The following is a 27,011-nucleotide window of genomic DNA, read 5'->3' as shown; positions in this document are numbered from 1 at the left end:
AAAGCATATAAAATAGTATGTATGCATCATGAACTTAGTTTGGAATTCTCTGTGTTTCATAAAAAGTGGGAAGGTCAAAAGAAAAAATAGGTGGAGGTGTAAGAACTGAAAGAACTTCACATTAGAAAAAGACATGAACTGCAATTATCTTCCTATGCCCTATTTAGAAAACAACTTGAAGCCACCTCTCAGTGTTTAAAAAAGGTATTTATTGACTACATTTTTTATCTTTCCATTAATTAGTTCTGCTTCAGAACTTATTCATTAAACACCTTAACACTTTTGACACACTAAAGAATTAGGTACCTACCAAGAGACCGTTCAGAGGCAAGGATCCAAAAGAATGCACTGCACCTGGTTTTTGGATTTAGAGATTTTTAATTAATTTTAAAACGACTTCAGTTTTCTACCTTTCAACTGGCAAATAAATCAGTGTAAGAGAGAGCAAGGCCTATTTATCAGACCAATTTAAAACAAATTCTCATTTTTTTGAGGTATACTGAGATGGGGGAGAGGATGCTGTTTCTGTCTGACCCTTATAAGGGTCATGATGAAAAAGGGCACATTTCAATGCTAAAAGACACAATTCAAAATGAAGATATAATAGTTATGAATATTTGTACACCAAATAACACAGCAACAACTGCTATAAGGCACAAACTACAGGAGATACAAAGAGACATAGACAAAACACCTTAATAATAAAATACTTTACCATGCCACTCTCAGTCCAAAAATAGATCAAAAGGAAAAAAAAAATAAGTAAAGATATTGAAGACCTAATCAACTTACTCAGTAAGGTAGAAAACCTAAGGCTATATGTCAAACTTCACATGCTGATAATTTTTGCAACTTTTCATTAAGTTTGTAATTAGGCTAGCAAAAAATGAGAAGGTAAGAAGAAAAAATAGTAGAAAAAGAATGAACAGTCACAAAGTGTCAGAAGTGATGCTGATGGGTTACTATTTTCCCCTCTCCCTTTCCTAAAGCATCTTAAGTGTTAAACAAAAAAACAAAAAACCTTTTTAATTGTAAAAGAAAGTATTTTTGATTTAGAAAAATCTGAAAACATGTGTCCCCAATGGAAACCACATTGAGAAGTCACACAACAGAGCTGGTGTGACGACTGATCTACAAGTCAAGAAGCTGGTTCGTTAAGGAAGGCCCTTCTGGCAGGTTCCATGCCCCTCAGGTGAAGCACACGTGGCAGCAGGCACCAGACTTCAGCTGCCTCATGAGTGGAACCTGTAAACCATATGAGCACAAGGGTGTATCTAGACCATGGCAGACACACCACTGCGTGTGGTGCAGTCGTCTCTCGTGTATGACATCACACTCCATCTCCTGCAGAAAGTCACCATGAGTCCATACTTCTAGTCCACAGTCTCCTCAGATTGCCTTCCTATAAAGCCAGATTAGCAGAAGGTGCAACACCAAGGCAGAGTTCCCAAAGCTTGTCTCCATGACTATCTCGTCACCAATGACCCAAATCACAGACTCCATGAGGACAGTGTCTTTGCCCAGCACCATGGCACCTATGTGACCCTTTGAGCCCATGCCTCACCACCACCCACGTACCTCCTCTTTGGGAGATCACTTACAGATCAAAACTTTTTTTTTTTAAATAAAAACCTTCTGACTGCCTTTTGGCTGAACTAATCTTTGTTAGAGGCCCACACGATAAAGAAAGATTGCCAGAGATGTATATATGTAATTTGACTCATTAAACCAAGAGATGAAAAGTCTCTGAAATCTCAAGATTTTTGAGGAGGATAAACAAAAAGCATGCATTCAAAGAAATAAAATATGACAGATATATGATGAGACTGGGCCAATACCCAGGGGCCCTGTGTTCATTTTTACTGTGTCACTGGGCAAAACCAGCTACCATTTTATTTTAAAATGAAAAGAAAATGCATTTTGTCTGTCTCACTGAGCAAATGATTCCAGCTTAGCAGATCCAGCCCAAAGGTACTACACTCAGGGCTTTCTCCATCCATCTTTTTAGAAAAGAATCTACCAAGGTAAAGCTACAATGAAGAAAATGGGGCAAAGCAAATGACAATGAGTGCACAGCCAAGGTAATTTATCATGACGGTACTCACTTTAGTGTAATATATTTTATGTCTGTTCTCCCACCCACCATTGACATGAACATGCAGGAAAAAATACACCTGTTTTGGGCTTGTGTTTTCTCCTCTTCTTTAAGCAAACAAGAACGGTTGTAGTGTGTATATACTCCATTTTACCACAAAGGATTGTTCTGGCAAAATGTACAGTTTTTAATGAAGGATTATATAACTCCTTTATACTCCAAGAAACAAAGCAGAACGAGCACTAAGCAGCATTAGACACACCCAGAGTGCTGACTCTAAGTACTGTATGCATTTTTCTTGCAAAAAAAAATCAAAAGTTTCTAAAAGAAATTTATGCATAAATATAATATTATTTCTCAACAGTTAAGAAAAGGGTTACAAACAATAGTGTTCAGTCATTTGCAACACTGAATCATTTTCTGTAACCCGTACAAATTTTACTGAACAATAAAAATTTTACTTTATTTTCCTATGAAGAGTCATTGTTTCTCAGTTCTCAATTCTGTCTTTTTCAAGTAATTGTGTTTTTTGAAATCAGTCCTTTATTTTGGGGCTGGATTTTGCTTTTGCAGTTTCTAAAATACATCAGTCAGTCTTTACTTATGAGAATAAGTGGCATTTAAGCTATGGTAGGTTGACCTCAGTAGCTAAAAAATCCAATAGTTTAAATTGAGCTCATTTTTCATGAGATACAAGCCATGAAAAATGTGATCAAAAGGGAGTTGACATCCTGCAATTCTAACTTATTTTACTTGAAAAAACACAAGAAATGATTCTCCTCTGACCTCTTTATTGCTTCCTTTTTTTATCTATGTGGACTTCATGCTGCAGATATTTGAGCAGAAAATGACCTAAAATATCATTTAGCAATTTTTTTACCAAGATAAAATGTAAAATGGGTTACACTGTCCCCAAACATGTAATTTTTAAAAATTTTGTCACTCACATGTTCTGTCACTGCCTTTTGTCATCAGTGCAACTATCTACCAGGTCTCTGAATTTTAGAACAAATTTATTATTAGCTGAATAACTTCACTGATTCATAAATGTAGATGGACAAAACCAGCTTTAAAAACCTAAGTTTACTTGCATTGTGATTATTCCAATATAATGGGTCAAATTCATGTACCTCCTCATCACTTTCAGCTCACTACTTAGGTCCACTGTGAGGAAGCACAGAGGTTTAGAGTAAGATGATCTGTACTCAAGTCCTAACTCATTTACCAACTAGCTGGGCCAGTCACTAAAGTTTTCTGGGCCTCAGTTTATACATCTCTAAAAGGAAATGTCGAACTACACGGGTTCTATTGTCCCTCTGAGACTAACACTCAGGTTACTAAACTGACAATCATTTCACAAGCCATTTGCACACTTACCAACATGGAGGTACAGCCACCTTAGGCTGCGATCACCTCCAGTCTAAAAGGCACTGTCCTATGTTGCCAAAGAAAGTTTAATCAAACCCTCATGCAGCCCATTAAGCTATGACCAATACTGATGTTCTCTGCTGAAACGGAATTACTAGTTTTCACTGAGATTCATCATCTCATTAGTGACCCCATTTCCAAAGTCACCAAGCAAAGGAAATTTCTCTTAAGAAACCTGAGAAGTAAAATCTCTAAAACGGTTACACGTTTGCTACTACGTTAGGAAAGTTCACAGTACCTAAAATAGCCACCACCTCATCATCCTGGATGACTTCCAAGGATCCTGACACCACAAAGCAGAGGGCATCCACACTTTCTCCAGCATGGTAAATGAGGTCCCCAGGAGCACAGTGAATAGTTTGAAACTCTACCGCCAAGGCGCGCAGACACCCGTCGCTGGCCAATCGAAAAGCAGGATGCTCATTAAAAACCTTCCGGTTTAGATGTACACAGATATCAGCTCTCATGTCCTTGGGACAGATGGAGAGGACCTGAAGAAAGTGAGAGATGCATAAGTGAGAAGAAAATAGAGAGGGACTATTTCAGAAATCTAACATACTTATTGACTATGACACAGTCTGCAAAACAGTGTATTGAGGAAAACGGTAACAAGACACAGCTCTGCTCTGAAAGATATAAAAATCCATGGGCTGATAAGCATAGGGACTATTACAATACAGCACCATGTACTAAAGCTCTGAGGGGGTATGGATCTCACCATAGAGACAACAGAGTCTTAAAGTGGCCAGGAAGTGTCTCAGAAAAATATTTAATACAATGTCATCAAAATGCCAACTAAGATAGGTCATTAACATTCATTTTAGTCTCGTTGCTGTTTTAGAATTTTTTCATAACTAAATAAAAATTCAGGATAATGGACTTTTACTACACATTGGAGATGGATTCGTATTAACCAGTTATCAGACAACAAAAGCACCCTTGCAACATGACATGCAATTTGACATGGCTGATATAACTCCACTCTCAATGTGTTTTCTTCACTCTGAAATACGTATTTTCATTTTACTAATGAATTCATGCTCAGGGAGTGGAAAGAATATTCACCAGCCTTCTGTAGGGCTTAGGCAACTGGCAATGTCAATGACAGCAAGGTGGGCACATCATGTTGCATGGCAGCCCTTGCTCATTCGGGTCTTTGACTCCTAAAGACTGCTGAAAGCAACAGCAGAATAAGCTCTAAGTATCCTTTAGAAGAGGAAACAAATGGCAGAAACATGCTTAGAGAGATAGGGGTACAGAACTTTTATTCCCTGTAGATTTCAGACAGGGCAATTAAAGACCCAGATTAAAATGGACATTATCCTCACATTACCATCAGAGCAGCATCAAGCAAGATATGATTATAGAAGTCAGGACTGCCCAATTTAAAGATGCATGTGCAAATTCACATAGAATCCTCTCCCAACTCCCTTGGTAAACTATTCCTTATAATCAGAAATGTTTTTCTTTGATAGAATTAGAATCCCTCAAGCTGAAGTCTAAGTTGATTTTTCCTCATTAAGTTATATTGAATAATGTTTCCATATAAAATGGTTTTCTTCCCTGTACTAATTGCATTTTAAGCTTTAAAAAATTACCTAAGGCTTGGAATATCCCCTGACTTTCCTTTTATTAGGGGTTCACTATCAATGAAAAGGAAATTTCTGTTTGAAATGAAAAGCTGGTTGCTTCCATGTGTAGAAGACAAGCCCATGATAAATGTAAAGACTGTTCATTAAATGATTTCAGTATCCCTCCCCTTAACCTCTCCTAGTACTGTGATACTATCTCACATCACTTAAGCATCTTTGTGGATTTTTTTCTTACTCCTTTGAATTCCTATATGCAGTACAATCAGCTCACCTATCTTTCTGAAAGAGTTCATCTTTAAGGAAAGGAACACCTAACAGGGATATAGAAGCAATTGGCACTTTCCACATCAGTTATTTTCCATAATAATATAATTTTTTTTTACTATATTAACTTTTAGTGACTTCTGACAATATTAGTCATTCAATAAGCACTTATTGGGCTTCTACTATGGGGCGTGCCACTGCATTAAATTCCTGGAACTAGAAAGATAAATAAGATGCTCTTTGCTTTGGGGGAGGTAACTGAAGTAGGGGGAGGTAACCATGAAGTAGGGGGAGGTAGGCATGTAAAGAGACAACTATAATACAGTGAGAAAAGTGCTATGACAGGGGCATGGCCAAGGTGACATGGAAGCATATGCTGCCTAGAAGTCATTACTTATGACTTAGAGGTACCATAAAAGATCAACCTCAAGAGGACATGGGTCTGGGTGCAAATCTACCACTTATTGCCTCTGTAACCTAAGGCAAGTTATTTAACGACTCTAAACCCCATCTGCGAAATGGGATCATAGTGTTTATTTCATAGGTTCATTGTAGGAATTAAATGAAAGAACTTGAGTTAGCCCAATTTAGTCTTGCACATGGCAAAAGTTAAAGAAAGGCTAGTTTTTATTTTCCCTACTGAACATGAGTATTCCTACAAAATTTACCATTTTTTTTTAGTTCTCTAAAAAAGCAGTCTGCTCTTTTTATTTCATTTTCCACTCCTGCCTGAATTCTGTTTCTTGGCTGTTTGATGAGGTTCCAAGCAGAATTAAGAAAGTATTTCAGCATGAGCCTGAATACATTTTAAGCTTTAACTAATGTTAATATTATATTTTCCTCAAGTTGAAAATGAAACTGGTGCTAGAAAGCAAAAAACATAAAAGCAATTTTAAAATACATACACACACACATAAACATTGCACTGAATAGCTTAATGGGAAAACGGATCAATCTATTTCTATCCTATTTACATTACAGAATTTTCATTGTTTTAGATTCATGTTGGTAATAGTCATTTTATGCCCTTTTAATTATTTCTTTCAAGATTCATGCTGCAAATGAAATCTTCCAATGTTAGCAATATTCTCTGTTTAGTGGCATATCAAAAGAGGATTTTTATTGCATTTTAAGTGCATCTTTCCGTTTTTTTTCACTTTCCTTAAGACATTGCCTCATTATTTTGATTCAAGGTATATACTAAAGTCCAGACGTCATAGAGTGACAAATTAAAACTAAGTGTTAAATAGACCAAAGTCACCCCTAGTGGCAAGCTCCTTCCCAATCTGTATATAGAGCATGTGCTCTATCACGATGTGTCTGTCATCAAAATATGAGTATAGTGTTATTCTTTCTGTAAATGAAAGCCCTAATAAGTGTCTTAAGCAAGGCAAAATTTAGTTTTAAGTGATAGAATAAAGTTATCATGCAAGATGACTCTCACACCTGGTCCATTGGTCCCAGTTTCAACGTACTCTGCATTGAATGTCATATCCAACCTCTCGCTGGCATATTCCCCATTGGAGAGCTCATAGTTATAAACAAATGAAATTGAATTTCAGTAGAACATATTCAGTTAAAAGTGACCTCTTTTATTTGACTCCCAAGTTGATTATTTATCCCCTCTTCATGTCAGGATAGAAATAAATCAAAGTAGACTCTTAATTAAGACAATAAGTTTTCTCTTTGGAAGAGCTATGCCTGTATATAAGGGGTCCTTTTTAGAATTCTGCAAACCAAGTGTGAAAAAAAGGAAGAATGCCATGGTCTGAAAAAGAAAAATTTTTGCGTATTTATGATGCCAGTTTCATTAAACCCAAGATCAAGAGGTATCATAATAGATACCCCTTAGGCTCCAAAGATCTAACCTCAACACTGACACTAGATCCTGATCTTAGAGGAAATGCTTTCAGTTTTTCACCATTGAGAATGATGTTTGCTGTGGGTTATTGTATATGACCTTTATTATATTGAGGTAGGTTCCCTCTATGCCCACTTTCTGGAGTGTTTTTATCATAAATGGGTGTTGAATTTTGTCAAAAGCTTTTTCTGCATCTACTGAGATGATCATATGGTCTTTATTTTTCAGTTTGTTAATGTAGTGTATCACACTGATTGATTTACATATATTGAAGAATCACTGCATCCCTGGGATGAATCCCACTTGATCATGGTGTATAATCCTTTTAATGTGTTGTTGGATTCGGTTTGCTGATATTTTGTTGAGAATTTTTGTGTCTATGTTCATCAGTGATATTGTCCTATAATTTTCTTTTTTTGTGAGATCTTTGTCTGGTTTCATAGAATGAGCTTGGGAGTGTTCCTTCCTCTGAAATTTTTTGGAAGAGTTTCAGAAGGATAGGTGTTAACTCTTCTCTAAATGTTTGATAGAATTAGCTGTGAAGCCATGTAGTTCTGGACTTTTGTTTGTTGGAATTTTTTTTTTTTCGGTACGCGGGCCTCTCACTGTCATGGCCTCTCCCGTTGCGGAGCACAGGCTCCAGATGCACAGGCTCAACGGCCATGTCTCACGGGCCCTGCCACTCCGCGGCACGTGGGATTTTCCCGGACCGGGGCACGAACTCGTGTTCCCTGCATCGGCAGGCGGACTCTCAACCACTGCGCCACCAGGGAAGTCCTGTTGGAATTTTTTAATCACAGTTTCAATTTCAGTACTTGTGATTGGTCTATTCATATTTTCTTTTTCTTCCTGGTTCAGTCCTGGAAGGTTGTACCTTTCTAAGAATTTGTGCATTTACTCTAGGTTGTCCATTTTATTGGAATATAGTTGTTTGTAGTAGTCTCTTATGATCCTTTATATTTCTGTGGTGTCAGTTGTAACTTCTCCCTTTTCATTTCTGATTTTACTGATTTGAGTCCTCTCCCTTTTTTTCTTGAGGCATATGGCTAAAGGTTTATCAATTTTGCTTATTTTCTCAAAGAACCAGCTTTTAGTTTCATTGATCTTTGCTACTGCTTTCTTTGTCTCTATTTCATTTATTTCTGCTCTAATCTTTGTTATTTCTTTCCATCTACTAAATTTAGGTTTTGTTTGTTCTTCTTTTCCCAGTTGCTTTAGATGTAAGGTTAAGTTGTTTATTTGAGATTTTTCCTGTTTCCTGAGGTAAGATTGTATTGCTATAAACTTCCCTCTTAGAGCTGCTTTTGCTGCGTCCCACAGGTTTTGGATTGTCATGTTCTCATTGTTGCTTGTCTCTAGGTGTTTTTTGATTTCGTTTTTGATTTCTTCAGTGATCCATTGGTTGTTTAGTAACATACTGTTTAGCCTCCATGTGTCTGTGTTTTTCACAGTTTTTTTCTTCCTGTAACTGATTTCTAATCTCATAGTTTTGTGGTCAGAAAAGATGCTTGATATGATTTCAATTTTCTTAAATTTACCGAGGCTTGATTTGTGGCCCAAGATGTGATCTATCCTGGCGAATGCTCCCTGTGCACTTGAGAAGAAAATGTATTCTGCTGCTTTTAGATGGAATGTCCTATAGATATCAATTAAGTCTATCTGGTCTAATGTGTCATTTAAGGCTTGTGCTTCCCTATTAATTTCCTGTCTGGATGATCTGCCCATTGGTCTAAGTGGGTTTTAAAGTCCCACACTCTTTATTGTGTTACTGTCAATTTCCCCTTTTATGGCTGTTAGCATTTGCCTTATATATTGAGGTGCTCCTATGTTGGGTGCATAAATATTTATAATTGTTATATCTTCTTCTTGGATTGATTGCTTGATCATCATGTAGTGTCCTTCTTTGTCTCCCGTAATAGTCTTTAAAGTTTATTTTGTCTGATATGAGAATTGCTACTCCAGCTTTCTTTTGATTTCCATTTGCATGGAATAGCTTTTTCCATCCCCTCACATTCAGTCGGTATGTGTCCCTAGGTCTGAAGTGGGTCTCTTGGAGACAGCATATATACAGGTCTTGTTTTTGTATCAACTCAGCCAGTCTGTGTCTTTTGGTTGGAGCATTTAATCCATTTACATTTAAGGTAATTATTGATATAAGTGTTCCTATTGCCATTTTCTTAACTGTTTGGGTTTTTGTAGGTCTTTTTTCTTCCCTTCCATTGACAGAGGAAGGGATAAAGAAGATGTGTGTGTGTGTGTGTGTGTGTGTGTGTGTATACACACACACACACACACACACACACACCCCAAAATGGAATATTACTCAGCCATAAAAAAGAACAAAATGCCATTTGCAGCAACATGGATGGACCTAGAGATTGTCATACTGAGTGAAGTAAGTCAGACGGAGAAAGACAAGCATCATATGATATTGCTTATATTTGGAATCTAAAAAAATGGTACAAACGAACCTATTTACAAAACAGAAATCAAGTCACAGATGTAGAAAACAAACTTATGGTATACCAAGGGGGGAAGGTGGGGGGAAGGAGGGATAAATTGGGATATTAGGATTGACATATATACTCTACTATATATAAAATAGGTAACTAATAAGAACCTACTGTATAGCACAGGGAACTCTACTCAATACTCTGTAATGACCTATATGGGAAAATAATCTAAAAAGAGTAGATATATGTGTATGTATAACTGATTCACTTTGCTGTACAGCAAAAACTAACACAACACTGTAAAGCAAACTATATTCCAATAAAAATTAATTATAAAAAAAAACACCCAAAAAAACCACTGAGACTAGAGCACCCCTTTTTCTAAAAAAATTTTATTGGAGTATAGTTGACTTACAATGTGTTAATTTCAGGTATATAACAAAGTGAATCAGTTATACATATACATACGACTCTTTTTTTTTTAGATTCTTTTCCCATATAGGCCATTACAGAGTATTCAGTAGAGTTTTCTGGGCTATATGGTAGGTCCTTATAGAGAACTCTTTTAATAAAACATAATCATGTTATCTCACTTTCTTAAAAATCTAAAAGCTTGCTTCCCCACCAGATAAAGCTCAAGTTCTAAGCAAGCATACAAGGCTCTTTATGGTGGGAGCCTCCTCCAGCCACAACCCTTATTACCTTCCTTCAACCCTGCATCCCAGTCACATGATATTTGTCACCTCTCTAAAGTTGCCATGCTTGCTCATGGCTGTTTGCCTTTACACATGTTGTTCCTTTTGACTGGCATACCCCATCATCTCCTTCTCTGTCTAGTCACCTCTGATTCATCCATCAAAAAAACAGACCAACTCTCACTGTGTCATAAATACAATTTATATACAGCTCTATCATAGAATTTGGTATTGTACAGAAGGGGAAAATGAGAATAAAGGTGTTATGATCTGTATTTTTAAATAATAGCACATTGTAGTAACATTAAATTATCACAGAGTTGAAAGGACTTTGTCCTAGAGATTTCAAAATTTTATTTACAGCAATAAAATTATCCTTTACTTTTTTAATGAAATCTCACCTTATGCTCAATATGTAAAGCAGATACAAGCAGAATTATGCTGGATGAATCTCTGACGGAAAAGCGGACTCCTAGGCAGGGCTCCAGAGGTCACATTCATTCATTTAACTCATAGCTACTGAGCTCTGGTTATATGCTAGTTACATGCTGGCTACTATACAGGCCCTCCAGATCCATGAGCTAAAATTCTCATGGTGCCTGACTCCCTGGAGCTTCCAGACAGGAAAAGCTTGAAAAATTACTGTTCCTAGTCCAATGCCCCATTTTACAGAAAATGCAAATATATATAACATAAAGGTTATGTGATTTGCTCAAGGCCTCTCGATAAATTACTAGCAAAATCCAAAACTGTTGAGTTCCAGCCCTTAAGCCATGCTCCTGAGTGAAGCTCAACCAGAAATAAAATATAACATCTGTCACTTTCTGATGTTTTCTTGTTCTTAGTGTACTACAAAATTCTTTGCAAATTTGTTTCCATTTATAACTAAACCCTTTCATTTTAGCTCCAGTAAATATAATGCATATAGAATGTGTCAGTAAAGACATGAGGATTCACTGACAAATTATTTATCTATCCATTACCATTTGCCAAAGGGAAGTCATCTTATTTTATATGTAAGTTGTAGTGTATATCTTGAAAGGATCTGAACTAGATATTAGCATAGAGAGAACATTTGATAAATGTCACTCAGGTAGACTCCTTCCCCCATCACTTTCATCCATTACGGTATTAGTGCTTAGAGGAAGCTTAGAAGAAGAGTGAGCCTACATACTTTAATTAGAAACCAAGAAGTTAAATCAAGATTCTCTAAGGAAATGCTTGACTAGAGTCAAAGGAAGAAGGTTTATCCTCTTTTATTCATTCTTTGAACATACTTTAAAATGTATTTTAATACTCATTATACAAAACATGGGAAATCAAAAAACTATAAAAGAAAATAAAATGTCTTCATTATTTATACATATTTATATATGTATATAGCATTTTCATAAAACTTGAGTCTCTAAAGTTTTATTTCATGCTATAATCACTCAATGTCATATTATAATCATTTCCCATGCCACGAAATATTGATTTAAAAACAAAATTTGAATCATTGCATAATAATCCCTAATATCATTATAACACAATTCACTTAAGCATTGCATTATAACTGGATATTGAGATTTTCAGTTTTACCTTTCATAAATCAAGTCATAACAAATACCCTGTACCTATATCTGGTTGTCTAAGGACAGTGTTTTTAGAAGCAAAATTAGTGAGCAATGTATAAAAACATTTTTAAGGCTCTTGCCAAATTGCTACACAAACAAGTTGTACCAAATTACACTTTGACCGGTAATATATGAGAGTATCTTACATGATTTTAATAATCTCTCTCTGAAATCTCCCATTTTCATTTGAAAGAGAAACAAATGGCAATTTCACCTGAAACAAAAGAACTGTATAGTGACATGAGACAGAGGCTGGAACACTTTAGTCTTAGTGGAGGTGGTTTCCTACCACTACTCCCTAGTTCAGTGACCACAGATGGACCACTTCTAATCAATCTACAACAAATTTCTAGTGTGAAAATGGGAATAATTGTATTTTAAGTGCCTGAAGGTAGTGAACTAAACAAGGCTCCCTCTTGAGGTCTCTTACGGCTCTAAAATATTTTGCTGTTTATCTATAAAATCCTGTATCAGGAATAATATAGTATCAGCTATCTTTAGTAATAACTGATTAGTGAAGATGATCCAGTTTTCTTAGGGCAATGGAATAAATACATTGATGACATTTTGATAGGCATTGAAGTCATCATTGACATTCTTCAAAGTTTCTGCTCCATTTCATGCAATTGTTGTGCATTGCTAATTAATCACTGCTCACCAATCCAACTAAGTGGGTATTAAGTTAGTAAAAATTAGTGGAAAATGTCAGGCAAGTGACATTTGCACATAAAACATTTTTACAATCGTTCCTGGGAATGAGGAGTTCAAGACTGCCAACAAGTGGAGTAGTGTTCTCTACAGGAATTCAATTCTCATTCATTTTATAAGAAGAAAAGAAAGCTCACCTTATTATTATTATTTTTAACTATAGCCTGGCAGCCATGTGGACCAAGAGAGAGCAGCTGTCTGGATGTTAGTCTGCCAATTTCTGGGGGTATCAAAACCTCTAGAGAATTAACTCAGAACCATGTAATGAAATAAAACCAAAGTAAATTAACTTCCATTTTTTAAAAGTAAAAGGTCTTATTTAGCGACAGAAGACTGCTCTAACCAGTGAGAGATTATAGATTAAAATACATAGGTTTCACTTTACAGATAAATTTCCTGTGACTAGACTTCATATACAAAAGTGAGACCTAAGGTTTTTGTTTAAAAAACACAGAAAACCAATTCTACCAAGTTTTTCATGATCTTGGTTTTCTAGTAGGGTGAGCAGTGAAAAGAAACAAATAGCAGTTGTTACCAATTTTTTAACTTGTTAAAGCTGCTGTTTGGGGCTACTAACTTTCCAAAGGTAGGGCTCTGATGAAATTTAGAGTTTCTATTGTTCTCTATTCTCTATCTCATGTCTGTATTTTTATATGTGCATATATTTGACTAAATAAGAACACTTTTACACATGTGAAAATATTTTCTAAAATTATACTTTAAAAGTAATTTGATTAATTATGCAGAAGATTGGAAACCATCCTAGAAACAATCTGAACATGATCTTTTTAAAAATCATCTATGACAAATGATGCTCCCAGCATCTCTAAAAGAATGAGTTCCTCTCTTATATTGTGGGTGGAAGTGAATTAGTACTTCTATTACCTGGTGACAGAAGCTGTATATATATATATATATATATATATATATATATATATATATATATATATATATATAAAATATAATATATATTATATAATATAATATATATTATATAATATAATATATTATATATTATATAATATAATATATATATTTTATATATATATATATATATAATACCTTAACATCCAACAATTCAACTTGTAGGTATACACTCAACAGAAATGTCTATACATATGGACAAAACCATATGAACAAGTATAGCAGCACTATTCATAATAGCTCCAAACTGAAAATTACCCAAAGATCCATAAACATTAGAATAGATAAATACATTGTGGCATATTCACACAATGGACTGCTACTCAGCAACAAGAATGAAAGAAGAAACAACTACACATAACATACCTGAATCTCAACAACATAATGTTGGTTAAAAAAGAGCCTGACATGAAAGAGTATTCTCTACATAAGTCCATTTATATAAAGCGCAGCAACTGGCAAAATCAGTATACGGTTCTTGAAGCCAACAGATGAGTTGCTTTGGAAGGGTAAAGTTGATTAATGCCTGGAAAAAACATGAATATGTTCTATATGTTCTTTCCACATGGATATGACCTATATGGGAAAAGAATCTAAAAAAGAGCAGGTATATGCAATTGATCCCTTTATTTATCTATTTATTTATTTAAATGAATATTTATAGAGTATAGTTGATTTACAATGCTGTATTAGTTTCTGCTGTACAGCAAAGCGAATCAATTATACATATACATATATACACTCTTCTTTAGATTCTATTCCCATATAGGTCATTACAGAGCATTGAGTGGAGTTCCCTGTGCCATACAGTAGGTCCTTATTAGTTATCTATTTTATATATAGTAGTGTGTGTATGTCAATCTCAACCTCCCAATTTATCCCTCATGCCCCCTTTCCCCCGGTAACCATAAGTTTGTTTTCTACATTTGTAACTATCTGCTTTGTAGACAAGTTAATTTGTACCCTTATTTTAGATGCCACATATGAGTGATATCACGTGATATTTGTCTTTCCCTGTCTGACTTAACTTCACTCAGTATGACAATTTCTAGCTTTTAAAGTTTACTTTTAAAACCACACACAAACATAAATAGTAACTATGTGAGAAGATGGATATGTTAATCAGGTTGACTGCAGTAATCATTTCACTATGTATATGTAATCAAATCATCATGTTATGCACCTTAAATTATATAACTTTCATTTTTTAAAAAAGTTACTTTCAAACAGATGGGTATTATCCAAAGAAAATGAATGATACAGAAATTGGAACCACTAAATCAGTAGTGACAATTATTTCCAGAATGATTGTGACTGTGAATGTTCATGTCTCAACCTACCATTCAGTTCCTAAAGATATGCATCGGGTCTCTTTCAAATTACTTAATGTAATTTAATATATTTATGTAATTTAATATAAACTGTAGAAAGTGAAGGTAGTCAAAAGAAGTCATGAGTAGTAAATGAAGCAAAAGATATGTGGGTTGATTATTTATATTGCTTCTAATTCCAAATAATTCCATATATGTGTGCATGTGTGTATCCAGATGGATAAAATCAAGCATACAAAAAATAACAGCTAGAAAGTTAAGTTGCCTTGAAAAGATTAGGAAATTATTAAGCAGAAGAATAACTAAAACAAAATCCCAATGTTTGAACAATTGAGATCATATTGAAACATTTTTTCACAACTCTGTCATATACAGATGACAGATACAGTATATATAACAGTGTTTATGTGTAAGATGTCTATGTACTATAAAACCAGATATCTTTCAAAGAACACCAAGCTCTTCCACTCACTCTCCCAATATGTCGACATTTATAGACTAGACCCTGATCAATATGTTCTTATTGAATAAAGCCTGTTATGTTATTTTGTATAGTTGAAATGGGATAGCAATATCAGACAAAGCTTCCTTGTAAATTATACCCTTCACTATTCGTAACATGTCTCAGGAAGTTAGCTCTCTGGGACAACTGGAATAGACAAAAGAGTATAGTTACTTGAATATTTACATGCTCAACTATTCCCCCTAGATTTTCTATGGCAGTATTTCATGCATAAGTAAATTATAAGAAACAACAGACTATATTAAAACTAATTTTTAAAAGCACGTACAATAAATATAATTTTCAAAGTTAAGAAAATGAAATATAAGCCTTAGATTGAAAGAATATATTTGTAATACATGTATCTTACAAAGGAGTCATATTTCAGATAACATGAAAAACTTCTACAAATCAATAGGATATAGGCAGAAAACCTAATTTTAAAAAATTTAAAAAGAGTTGGGCAATTTACAAGAGATTATCTATACAGATAATATGACTTTTAAAGGTGTTCAAAACCATTAAGTATGCGGAAATGCAAATTAAGACCACAATTAGATACCAATACACACACACCACAATGGCTAAATGTAAAAGGCTGACAATATACTAAGTCCTGGAGAACATGTGGAGCAACTGGACTATCAGTTATCAGATAGTTAACTGGACTGCCCATTCTAGTGGGAATGTCAAATAGTACAACCACTTCCAAAACTCTTTGACAATTTCTAATAAAACCAAACTTCTACCAATACTACAACCCATCAATTTCATTCCTATGTATATATACTACAGAAGTCTGTAAATATGTTCATGAAAAGACAGGTACAGGGCTTCCCTGGTGGCACAGTGGTTGAAAGTCCACCTGCCGATGCAGGGAACGTGGGTTCATGCCCCGGTCCAGGAAGATCCCACATGCCGCAGAGCGGCTGGGCCCGTGAGCCATGGCCGCTGAGCCTGCGCGTCTGGAGCCTGTGCTCCGCAACAAGAGAGGCCACAGCAGTGAGAGGCCCACGTACCACAAAAAAAAAAAAAAAAAAGAGAGACAGGTAAAAAAATTTCAAAACATCTTTATTCATAACAGCCCAAACTTAGAAGCAACCCTCGTGTCCATCAGCCAAAGAATGATGAGAGAAATTTTGATATATCCATATAAGTGAATACTACATATATACTGTATAATTCCACTTATGTGAAGTTTAGCATCAAAATAGTGGTTACAGGAAACAACTCAAATGCCCATCAACTGATGAATGGATAATCAAAATGTGGTAAATTCATACAAGGGAATATTATTCAGTCGTTAAAAAGAAATGAAGTAGTGATACATGCTATAACATGGATGAATCTTGAAAACATGCTAAGTGAAATAAACCAGTCACAAAAGACCACATATCATATGATTCCACTTATACGAAATGTCCAGAATTAGCAAATTTATAGAGACAGAGAGTAGATTAGTCCTTTCCAAGGGCTTGGGAGGGGGATAATAGAATAAGTTACTGCGAATGGGGATGAAGTTTCTTTTCCGGGTGATGAAAATGTTATGGAGAGGGGTGACGGTTACACAACCATGTGAATCTACTAAAAACTACTGAATTGTACATTTTAAAATGGTGAATTTTATGATATGTGAATTATATCTCAATTTTTTAAATAGTGGTTTATTTGGAGTAGGGAGGGGACAGTAATTGCCTGGACATGGCGTGGGATGAGCCTTCTGGGGTGATAAAAGTGTTTTTATCTTGATCTATGTAGCAGTTACATGGTATATACATATATAAAAACTTATTGATATTTATGTCTATGATTTGTACAGGTTATTTTTGTGTATGTAGTGTGGGTGAGTACCTTTCTCTGATAAAACACTATATGGAAAATCATTACTATCACCATTTTCCAACCACTAAAAGTATTAGCATTAGGCAAATTTGGATAGAATTAAGTTGTACCATGTATGGAATAGAACACTGCAGGAGACACAACTACCTAATTTCATTCAATAATTACATACTACTGGCATAGAGTGTATTTTTATGTAAAACATACATAGGAAGTGGCATTAATGAATAGTTACAAACAGTTTTTGCATGCAAGTTGCTTGCCTATCTCACCAGGAAAATAAGACAAACTCACTAGTCTGTCAAAGTTACAAGGAAAAGTGAACAAGTTGCAAAAAGGAAGTCAGCTTTAGGGAAAATACGTTATTGGCAGCAGCTCAGAGGAGTGTATAATTAAGGAATGTTTGGGAAAAAGAGAGCTGATCTACTCAGGCCAAACCAAAGTGAGATCTTGGTCATTTATAATTAATCAATATTTATGTTTTTTTCACTTCATGTAGTTGAAACAGCTTTTTTTAAATGACTGGTACATCATAACGAATTTCTATCACTAAATGTAGTGTCTACTATCTTAAGTTTGTATCAATGCTGTTAATAAGACCTGAAAACAGAACAGTAAATACTGCCAGTTTTTTCACTGTTTACTTAATAGTATATATGTTGTCATGGTGACTAAACCATTTCAATGTTTTAAGGACCAAAAATAAACAAACTTTCCTTATATACATGAGCCCATTTAGTAGCACAGGAGACATACATATGTTTTCTTAAGTTTAAGAAATTCCTTCAGAACTCGTTAATATTCTGCAATATACTAGAAACCAAATGATCACCTTTTTGATATAGCATGCTATGTTGACATTATTAAAGGGACTTCGGGGAAATTAACTCTGAATGAATTTTGTTTTATGTATTACTTACATTGCTATTTGCTACCAATGTCTTCATTGTTGAGAAACCAGACATGACAGTAATCAAACTTGTTGCAATTCTCATCATCCAGAAAATAGCCATGAATACAAGAGAAGTAAAACTGTCCATGAATAGGAGAAAAGACCGTCACACGCATGTGAGATCTGCATGTAACAGATGCCCTCAGACATCACTTGATTCTTCAAGGAACTCTACCAGAGCCCCACATCCTGCAAACATGACCTAGTTTCTGCATATGGCAGGTCAAAGACAGCAAATTGTTAGAAATTTTGCTGGAGGTGTGTGCTGACTGTGAGGAAAAGCAATAGATGAGAGGCTAAAGAAATATTCAAAAAAACAAAATGTAATGATGAACATATGGAAATGAAAACTTAAAACATAATATCATTTATAATTTATAAAATAAAATGGTAAATCTAACAAAACAGGTACAGGATCTGTTTTCTGAAAATTACAAGATGCTGATGAAGGAAATCAAAGAAGACCTAAATGAATGGAGAGATATACCATATTAATGAATTGGAAGACCCTATTGGAAGTAAATAGGTCAATTCTCCCCAGATTTATCTATAAGTTTAATGCAACTCCTATCAAAATTCCAGCAAGGTTTTTTGGTAGACACAGACAAGCTTATTCTGAAATGTAAGTGGAAAGGTGTAAGACCTAGAATAGCTCAGAGCATTGAAAAAGGAACAAGGTAGTAGGAATCACTCTATCCAATGTTATGGTATATTATATAGCTGTAGCAATGAAAACAGAATGATATTGGCAAAGACACTCTTTTCAACAAATGGTGCTGGAAAAATTGGACATACAGTGGCAAAAAAAGGCCAAACTTCAACCTAAATCTTACATCTTACACAAAAATTAACTCAAAATGCATCATGGACTTAAATATAAAATGTAAGACTATAAAACTTGAAGAGAATAAAAAGACAAACAACAAACTAGAAAAAAATACTTGCAAATCATATATCCAACAAGGGACAACTATCTAAAATATATAAGAAGTACCAAAACTCAACATTAAAAAAAAAAATCCACTTCATAAACAGGCAAAAGACATGAAAGGATGTTTTACTGAAGAGAACAAACAGATGAAAAATAAGCACATGAAAATATGTTCACCATTATTAGCCATTAGGGAAATATAAATTAAACCTACAATGTGATATTACTGCCCACCTAAAATAAAAAATAGTGATAACCTCAAATGATGTGAGGATGCAGAGAAAACAGATTGTTCATATATTGCTGGTGGGTATACAAAACTGTATATCTACTCTGGTAGTTTCATACAAAACTAACATGTGCTTAACATATGACCCAGCAATCACACTCTTGGGCATTTATCCCAAAGAAAGGAAAATTAATATCCACACAAAAACCTGTCCATGAACGTTTATGGTAGTTCTATTTGTAATAGCCCCAAATGGAAACAACACAAATTTTCTTCAGTGGGTGAATAGCTGAGCAAACTGTGGTACATCTATGCCATGGCATACCACTCAGTAATGAAAAGGAACAAACTAGTGATACACATAATAATTTGGATGGATCTCAAGGGAGTTACACACACAATGAAAAAAGCTAATGTCACAAGTTTGCATGATTTTATTTATATAGCATTCTTGAAATGACAATATTAAAGAGCTGGAGAATAGATTAGCGGTTGCCAGGATTTAGAAAGGTGTGGGTGAGAGAGGAGGCTGTGGCAGTGAAAGGATAGCACGAGGGACCCTGTGACAGAACTGCCCTGTACCTTGACTGTGGTGGTGGTTGCATGAACCTATGCTTGTGATAAAATTGCTGGTTGTAGAACCAAACACAGACACACATACACACAGAGAGAAATTAGTGTGTGTAAACTGGCGAAATTTGAATAAGGTTGATGATTCATATCAATGTCATCTTCCTGGTTACAAGGGAAACCGAGTGAAAGGTAGAATCTCTCTGTGATGTTTCTAACAACTGCATGTGATTTACAATTATCTCAAAATAAAAAGTTTTTTTTAAATAAAGCTAAGAGCTTTGTATTAACAAAAACTAAAAGTTTTTTCCCTCCCTTTTCAGGAAGGGCAAATATTCCTTCAAACAACCAGAGCTCCTAGAACATCAACTAGTAACAGAGCATTGCATTCGGTGCCATTAATACACTTTTATTGTGTTACTTTTCATAAAGCTAAAAATACTTGAGAACGCCCCTCAGTAGGAGAACCGCCTGTATGCTCTGGATTTACATGTGCCACCTTGGCTGGAAGATTAGTTTAATCTCACAGAGACAACTACAGTTTGTCCTTCTGCCCCAGGGTAAACCAAATGCCAAACCTCTGACCTGAGGCATTAGCCTCTAGCACAAAGCCAAAGGCTTTAGTCAAAAAACCCTTTGCTCTGGGAAACCAAGCTGTAATTTTGCAATTTATAACAGCTCTCTATAAAATATTCCAGTTTCATCTTCTTAAATGCCCAGACACTTCAAAACTGTACTGAAAATCTCATTTAGACAAAGAGTATGTTTGGTCCTTAGTGATGCTTTAGACCTGAACAAAATCTTTATGCAATTATTATTTTTCCAGTTAATGAATCCTTTAATGATATTAGCTTTGCAAAGTGTGTTAACTAATCTAATACACTAAGAAAGCAGTATAACTGCTTTCCTAAGTCCACAGAGGTTTTCAAAGCAAAACAGGAGTGAAGGGGGCAGGGCACAACCTTTAAAAGAATGACATAGCCCAGTGACATAAACTGATTAGAACCAAATAGGTCCAAGATGGACTAGACCTTGAGCCTCAGTATATGCTCATTGTAACACATCAGCAAGCTAAATGACACACCCACATGGGCCAGACAGTTCCAAGGCCAACCATAAAGGTCAGAGAGTGGGTGGTGGCCCAATTCCTGGAAATCCCCACCCCTTCCCCAAATAGCTGGAATACCCCTCCCACTCATCAGCCTATGAAATTACCCACCCCTATAAAAACTGACAACCCCGTACCCTGGTGCCACTCTGGCCTTCTGAGATGGTCCACACTCTGTGGAGTGTGGTTCTCTCTAAATAAATCCACTTCTTATCTATCACTTTGTCCCAGCGTGTGGGTTCAAGCCCCAGTCAGAGTTACACCAGTTTCAAAAGCACTCTAAAACAGTTCTATCATTGTTTCCTATTTCGTTTGCTCATCGACTGATGGTCACCTATGAATGCCAGAAACATGTTTTGTCTTTCAGATATAGATAAAAAAATATATACAGCCACTACCTTCAGAGTTTCTAGTCTACTGGTTAAGATAGCTTAACAACAACAACTACTGCACTCTTTTATCAACAAAATATGAGTAACATTCTGGGAAAGCCCAAAGACCTGAGTGACTCAAAAGTTAACCTTGGTGAGGTTGAGGAAGATAGCAGAAGAGTAAGACACGGAGATCACCTTCCTCCCCAGAGACACATCAGAAATACATCTACACGTGGAACAACTCCTACAGAACACCCACTGAACGCTGGCAGAAGACCTCAGACCTCCCGAAAGGCAAGAAAGTCCCCACGTACCTGGGTAGGGCAAAAGAAAAAACAGAGACAAAAGGATAGGGACAGGACCTGCACCAGTGGGAGGGAGCTGTGAAAGAGGAAAGGTTTCCACACACACTAGGAAGCCCCTTCGCAGGCGGAGACTACGGGTGACAGAGCGCGGGAAGCTTCAGAGCTACGGAGGAGAGCGCAGCCACAGGGGTGCGGAGGGCAAAGCGGAGAGATTCCCGAACAGAGGACAGGTGCCGACCAGCACTCACCAGCCCCAGAGGCTTGTCTGCTCACCGGCCGGGGTGGGCGGGGGCTGGGAGCTTCGGAGGTCAGATCCCAGAAAGAGGACTGGGTTTGGCGGCGTGAACACAGCCTGAAAGGGGCTAGTGCGCCACAGCTAGCTGGGAGGGAGTCCGGGAAAAAGTCTGGAGCTGCCAAAGAGGCGAGAGACTTTTTCTTGCTCCTTTGTTTCCTGGTGCACGAGGAGAGCGGATTAAGAGCGCTGCTTAAGGGAGCTCCAGAGACGGGCACAGCCGCGGCTAAAAGCGCGGACCCCAGAGACGGGCATGAGACGCTAAGGCTGCTGCTGCCGCCACCAAGAAGTCTCTGTGCTAACACAGGTCACTATACTCCACTCCCCTCCCAGGAGCCTGTGCAGCCCGCCACTGCCAGGGTCCCGTGATCCAGGGACAACTTAGCCAGGAGAATGCACGGTGCACCTCAGGCTGCTGCAACGTCACACCGGCCTCTGCCGCCGCAGGCTCGCCCCGCACTCCGTACCCCTCCCTCCCCCCGGCCTGAGTGAGCCAGAGCTCCCGAAGCGCTGCTCTTTTAACCCCGTCCAGCCTGAAGAACAGACGCCCGCAGACGACCTACATGCAGAGGCGGGGCCAAATCCAAAGCTGAACCCCAGGAGCTGTGTGAACAAAGAAGAGAAAGAGAAATGTCTCCCAGCAGCCTCAGGAGCACCAGATTAAAGCTCCACAATCAACTTGATGTACCCTGCATCTGTGGAATACCTGAATAGACAACGAATCATCCCAAATTGAGGAGGTGGTCTTGGAGAGCAAGATATATTATTTTTTCCCCTTTTCCCCTTTTTGTCAGTGTGTATGCTTCTGTGTGAGATTTTGTCTGTAAAGCTTTGCTTTCACCATTTCTCCTAGGGTTCTGTCTGTCCGTATTTTGTTTTTCTTTTTGTTTTAACTTAAGAAAAAATTTTTTCCTCATAAATATTTTTATTTTAATAAATTTATTTTATTTTATCGTATTTTATTTTCTTTCTTTCTTCCTTCCTTCCTCCCTCCCTCCCTCCCTCTCCTTCTTCCTTCCTTTCTTCCTTTCTTCTCTTTCTTTCTTTCTTGCTTTCTTGCTTGCTTTCCTTCTTGCTTTTCTTTCTTGCTTTGTACTTGTTCTCCCTTTTATTCGGAGCCGTGTGGATGAAAGGCTCTTGGTACTCCAGCCAGGAGTCAGTGCTGTGCCTCTGAGATGGGAGACCCAAATACAGGACACTGGTCCACAAGAGACCTCCCAGCTCCATGTAATATCAAACGGCGAAAATCTCCCAGAGATCTACATCTCAACATCAAGACCCAGCTCCACTCAACGACCAGCAAGCTACAGTGCTGCACACCCTATGACAAACAACTAGCAAGACAGGAACACAACCCCATCCATTAGCACAGAGGCTGTGTAAAACAATAATACAGACACCCCAAAACACACCACCAGACGTGGACCTGCCCAACAGAAAGACAGGATCCAGCCTCATCCACCAGAACACAGGCACTAGTCCCCTCCACCAGGAAGCCTACACAACCCACTGAACCAACTTTAGCCACTGGGGACAGACACCAAAAACAATGGGAACTAGGAACCTGCAGCCTGCAAAAAGGAGACCCCAAACACACTAAGATTAGCAAAATGAGAAGACAGAAAAACACTCAGCAGATGAAGCAGTAAGGTAAAAACCCACCAGACCTAACAAATGAAGAGGAAATAGGCAGTCTACCTGAAAAAGAATTTGGAATAATGATAGTAAACATGATCCAAAATCTTGGATATAGAATAGAAAAAATGCAAGAAACATTTAAAAAGGACCTAGAAGAACTAAAGAGGAAACAAGCAATGATGAACAACACAATAAATGAAATTAAAAATACACTAGAAGGAATCAATAGCAGAATAACTGAGGCAGAGAAACGGAAAAGTGTCATGGAAGATAAAATAGTGGAAATAACTACTGCAGAGCAGAATAAAGAAAAAAGAATGAAAAGAACTGAGGACAGTCTCAGAGACCTCTGAGACAACATTAAATGCACCAACATTTGAACTATAGGGGTCCCAGAAGAAGAAGAGAAAAAGAAAGGGACTGAGAAAATATTTGAAGAGATTACAGTTGAAAACTCCCCTAATATGGAAAAGGAAATAGTTAATCAAGTCCAGGAAGCACAGAGAGTCCCATACAGGATAAATCCAAGGAGAAACACGCCAAGACACATATTAATCAAACTGTCAAAAATTAAATACAAAGAAAACATATTAAAAGCAGCAAGGGAAAAACAACAACACACAAGGGAATCCCCATAAGGTTAACAGCTGATCTTTCAGCAGAAACTCTGCAAGCCAGAAGGGACTGGCAGGACATATTTAAAGTGATGAAGGAGAAAAACCTACAACCAAGATTACTCTAACCACCAAGGATCTCATTCAGATTTGATGGAGAAATTAAAACCTTTACAGACAAGCAAAAGCTGAGAGAGTTCAGGACCACCAAACCACCTTTACAACAAATGCTAAAGGAACTTCTCTAGGCAAGAAACACAAGAGAAGGAAAAGATCTACAATAACGAACCCAAAACAATTAAGAAAATGGGAATAGGAACATAAATATCAATAAGTACCTTAAATGTAAATGGATTAAATGCTCCAACCAAAAGACACAGACTGGCTGAATGTATATAAAAACAAGACCCGTATATATGCTGTCTACAAGACACCCACTTCAGACCTAGGGACACATACAGACTGAATGTGAGGGGATGGAAAAAGTTATTCCATGCAAATGGAAATCAAAAGAAAGCTGGAGTAGCAATTCTCATATCAGACAAAATAGACTTTAAAATAGAGACTATTACAAGAGACAAAGAAGGACACTATATAATGATCAAGGGATCGATCCAAGAAGAAGATATAACAATTGTAAATATTTATGAACCCAACATAGGAGCACCTCAATATGTAAGGCAAATAATAACAGCCATAAAAGGGGAAATCGACAATAACACAATCATAGTAGGGGAATTTAACACTCCACTTTCACCAATGGACAGATCATCCTAAATGAAAAAAAATAAGGAAACACAAGCATTAAATGATACATTAAACAAGATGGACTTAATTGATATACATAGGACGTTCCATCCAAAAACAACAGAATACACATTTTTCTCAAGTGCTCATGGAACATTCTCCAGGATAGATCATATCCTGGGTCACGAATCAAGCCTTGGTAAATTTAAGAAAATTGAACTCATATCAAGTATCTTTTCCGACCACAATGCTATGAGACTAGATATCAATTACAGGAAAATATCTGTATAAAATACAAACACATGGAGGGTAAACAATACACTACCTAATAATGAAGTAATCACTGAAGAAATCAAAGAGGAAATCAAAAATACCTAGAAACAAATGACAATGGGACACAATGACCCAAAACCTATGGAAAGCAGCAAAAGCAGTTCTAAGAGGGAAGTTTATAGCAATACAATCCTACCTTAAGAAACAGGAAACATCTCAAATAAAAAACCTAACCTTGTACCTAAAGCAATTAGAGAAAGAAGAACAAAAAAAACCCAAAGTTAGCAGAAGGAAAGAAATCTTAAAGATCAGATTAGAAATAAATGAAAAAGAAATGAAGGAAATGATAGCAAAGATCAATAAAACTAAAAGCTGGTTCTTTGAGAAGATAAACAAAATTGGTAAACCATTAGCCAGACTCATCAAGAAAAAAAGGGAGAAGACTCAAATCAATAGAATTAGAAATGAAAAAGGAGAAGTAACAACTGACACTGCAGAAATACAAAGGATCATGAGAGATTACTACAAGCAACTATATGCCAATAAATTGGACAACCTGGAAGGAATGGACAAATATTTAGAAATGCACCACCTGCTGAGACTGAAACAGGAAGAAATAGAAAATATGAACACACCAATCTCAAGTACTGAAATTGAAACTGTGATTAAAAATCTCCCAACAAACAAAACTCCAGGACCAGATGGCTTCACAGGCAAATTCTATCAAACATTTAGAGAAGAGCTAACACCTATCCTTCTCAAACTCTTCTAAAATAGAGTAGAGGGAGGAACACTCCCAAACTCATTCTACGAGGCCACCATCACCCTGATACCAAAACCAGACAAGGATGACACGAAGAAAGAAAACTACAGGCCAATATCACTGATGAACATAGATGCAAATATCCTCAACAAAATACTAGCGAACAAAATCCAACAGCACATTAAAAGGATCATACACTATGACCAAGTGGGGTTTATCCCAGGAATGCAAGGATTCTTCAATATACGCAAATCAATCAACGTGATACACCATATTAACAAATTGAAGGAGAAAAACCATATGATCATCTCAAAAGATGCAGAGAAAGCTTTTGACAAAATTCAACACCGATTTATGTTAAAAACCCTCCAGAAAGTAGTCATAGAGGGAACTTTCCTCAACATAATAAAGGCCATATATGACAAACCCACAGCCAACATCATCCTCAATGGTGAGAAACTGAAAGCATTTTCACTAAGACCAGGAACAAGACAAGGTTGCCCTCTCTCACCACTACTATTCAACATAGTTTTCGAAGTTTTAGCCACAGCGATTAGAGAAGAAAAAGAAATAAAAGGAATCCAAATCGGAAAAGAAGAAAGCTGTCACTGTTTGCAGATGACATGATACTATACATAGAGAATCCTAAAGATGCTACCAGAAAACTAGTAGAGCTAATCAAGGAATTTGGTAAAGTAGCAGGATACAAAATCAATGCACCGAAATCTCTGGCATTCCTATACACTAATGATGAAAAATCTGAAAGTGAAATTAAGAAAACACTCCCATTTACCATTGCAACAAAAAGAATAAAATATCTAGGAATAAACCTACCTAAGGAGACAAAAGACCTGTACGCAAAAAATTATAAGACATTGATGAAAGAAATTAAAGATGATACAAA

The 27,011-nt window shown here is 36.6% G+C and overlaps 1 protein-coding gene across 1 annotated transcript in view; it reads right to left on the bottom strand.

Annotated features, from left to right (window-relative positions):
• Positions 1-27,011, bottom strand: part of KCNH5 (potassium voltage-gated channel subfamily H member 5) — a gene marked incomplete at both ends in the record, with an annotated part of 335,605 nt that overhangs the window by 62,956 nt on the left and 245,638 nt on the right. Inside the window, one exon of the mRNA XM_082840811.1 lies at positions 3,762-4,014. Within this exon, the coding sequence (XP_082696937.1) occupies positions 3,762-4,014 (253 nt within the window). The remainder of the gene's footprint in view (positions 1-3,761; positions 4,015-27,011) is intronic.

The sequence above is a fragment of the Leucopleurus acutus genome (assembly GCF_964270905.1).
Source record: "Leucopleurus acutus genome assembly, chromosome: 1".
Lineage (NCBI taxonomy): Eukaryota > Metazoa > Chordata > Mammalia > Artiodactyla > Delphinidae > Leucopleurus > Leucopleurus acutus.
Note: the sequence above shows the minus strand (reverse complement) of the source record. Positions and strands in the feature narration are given on the sequence as shown.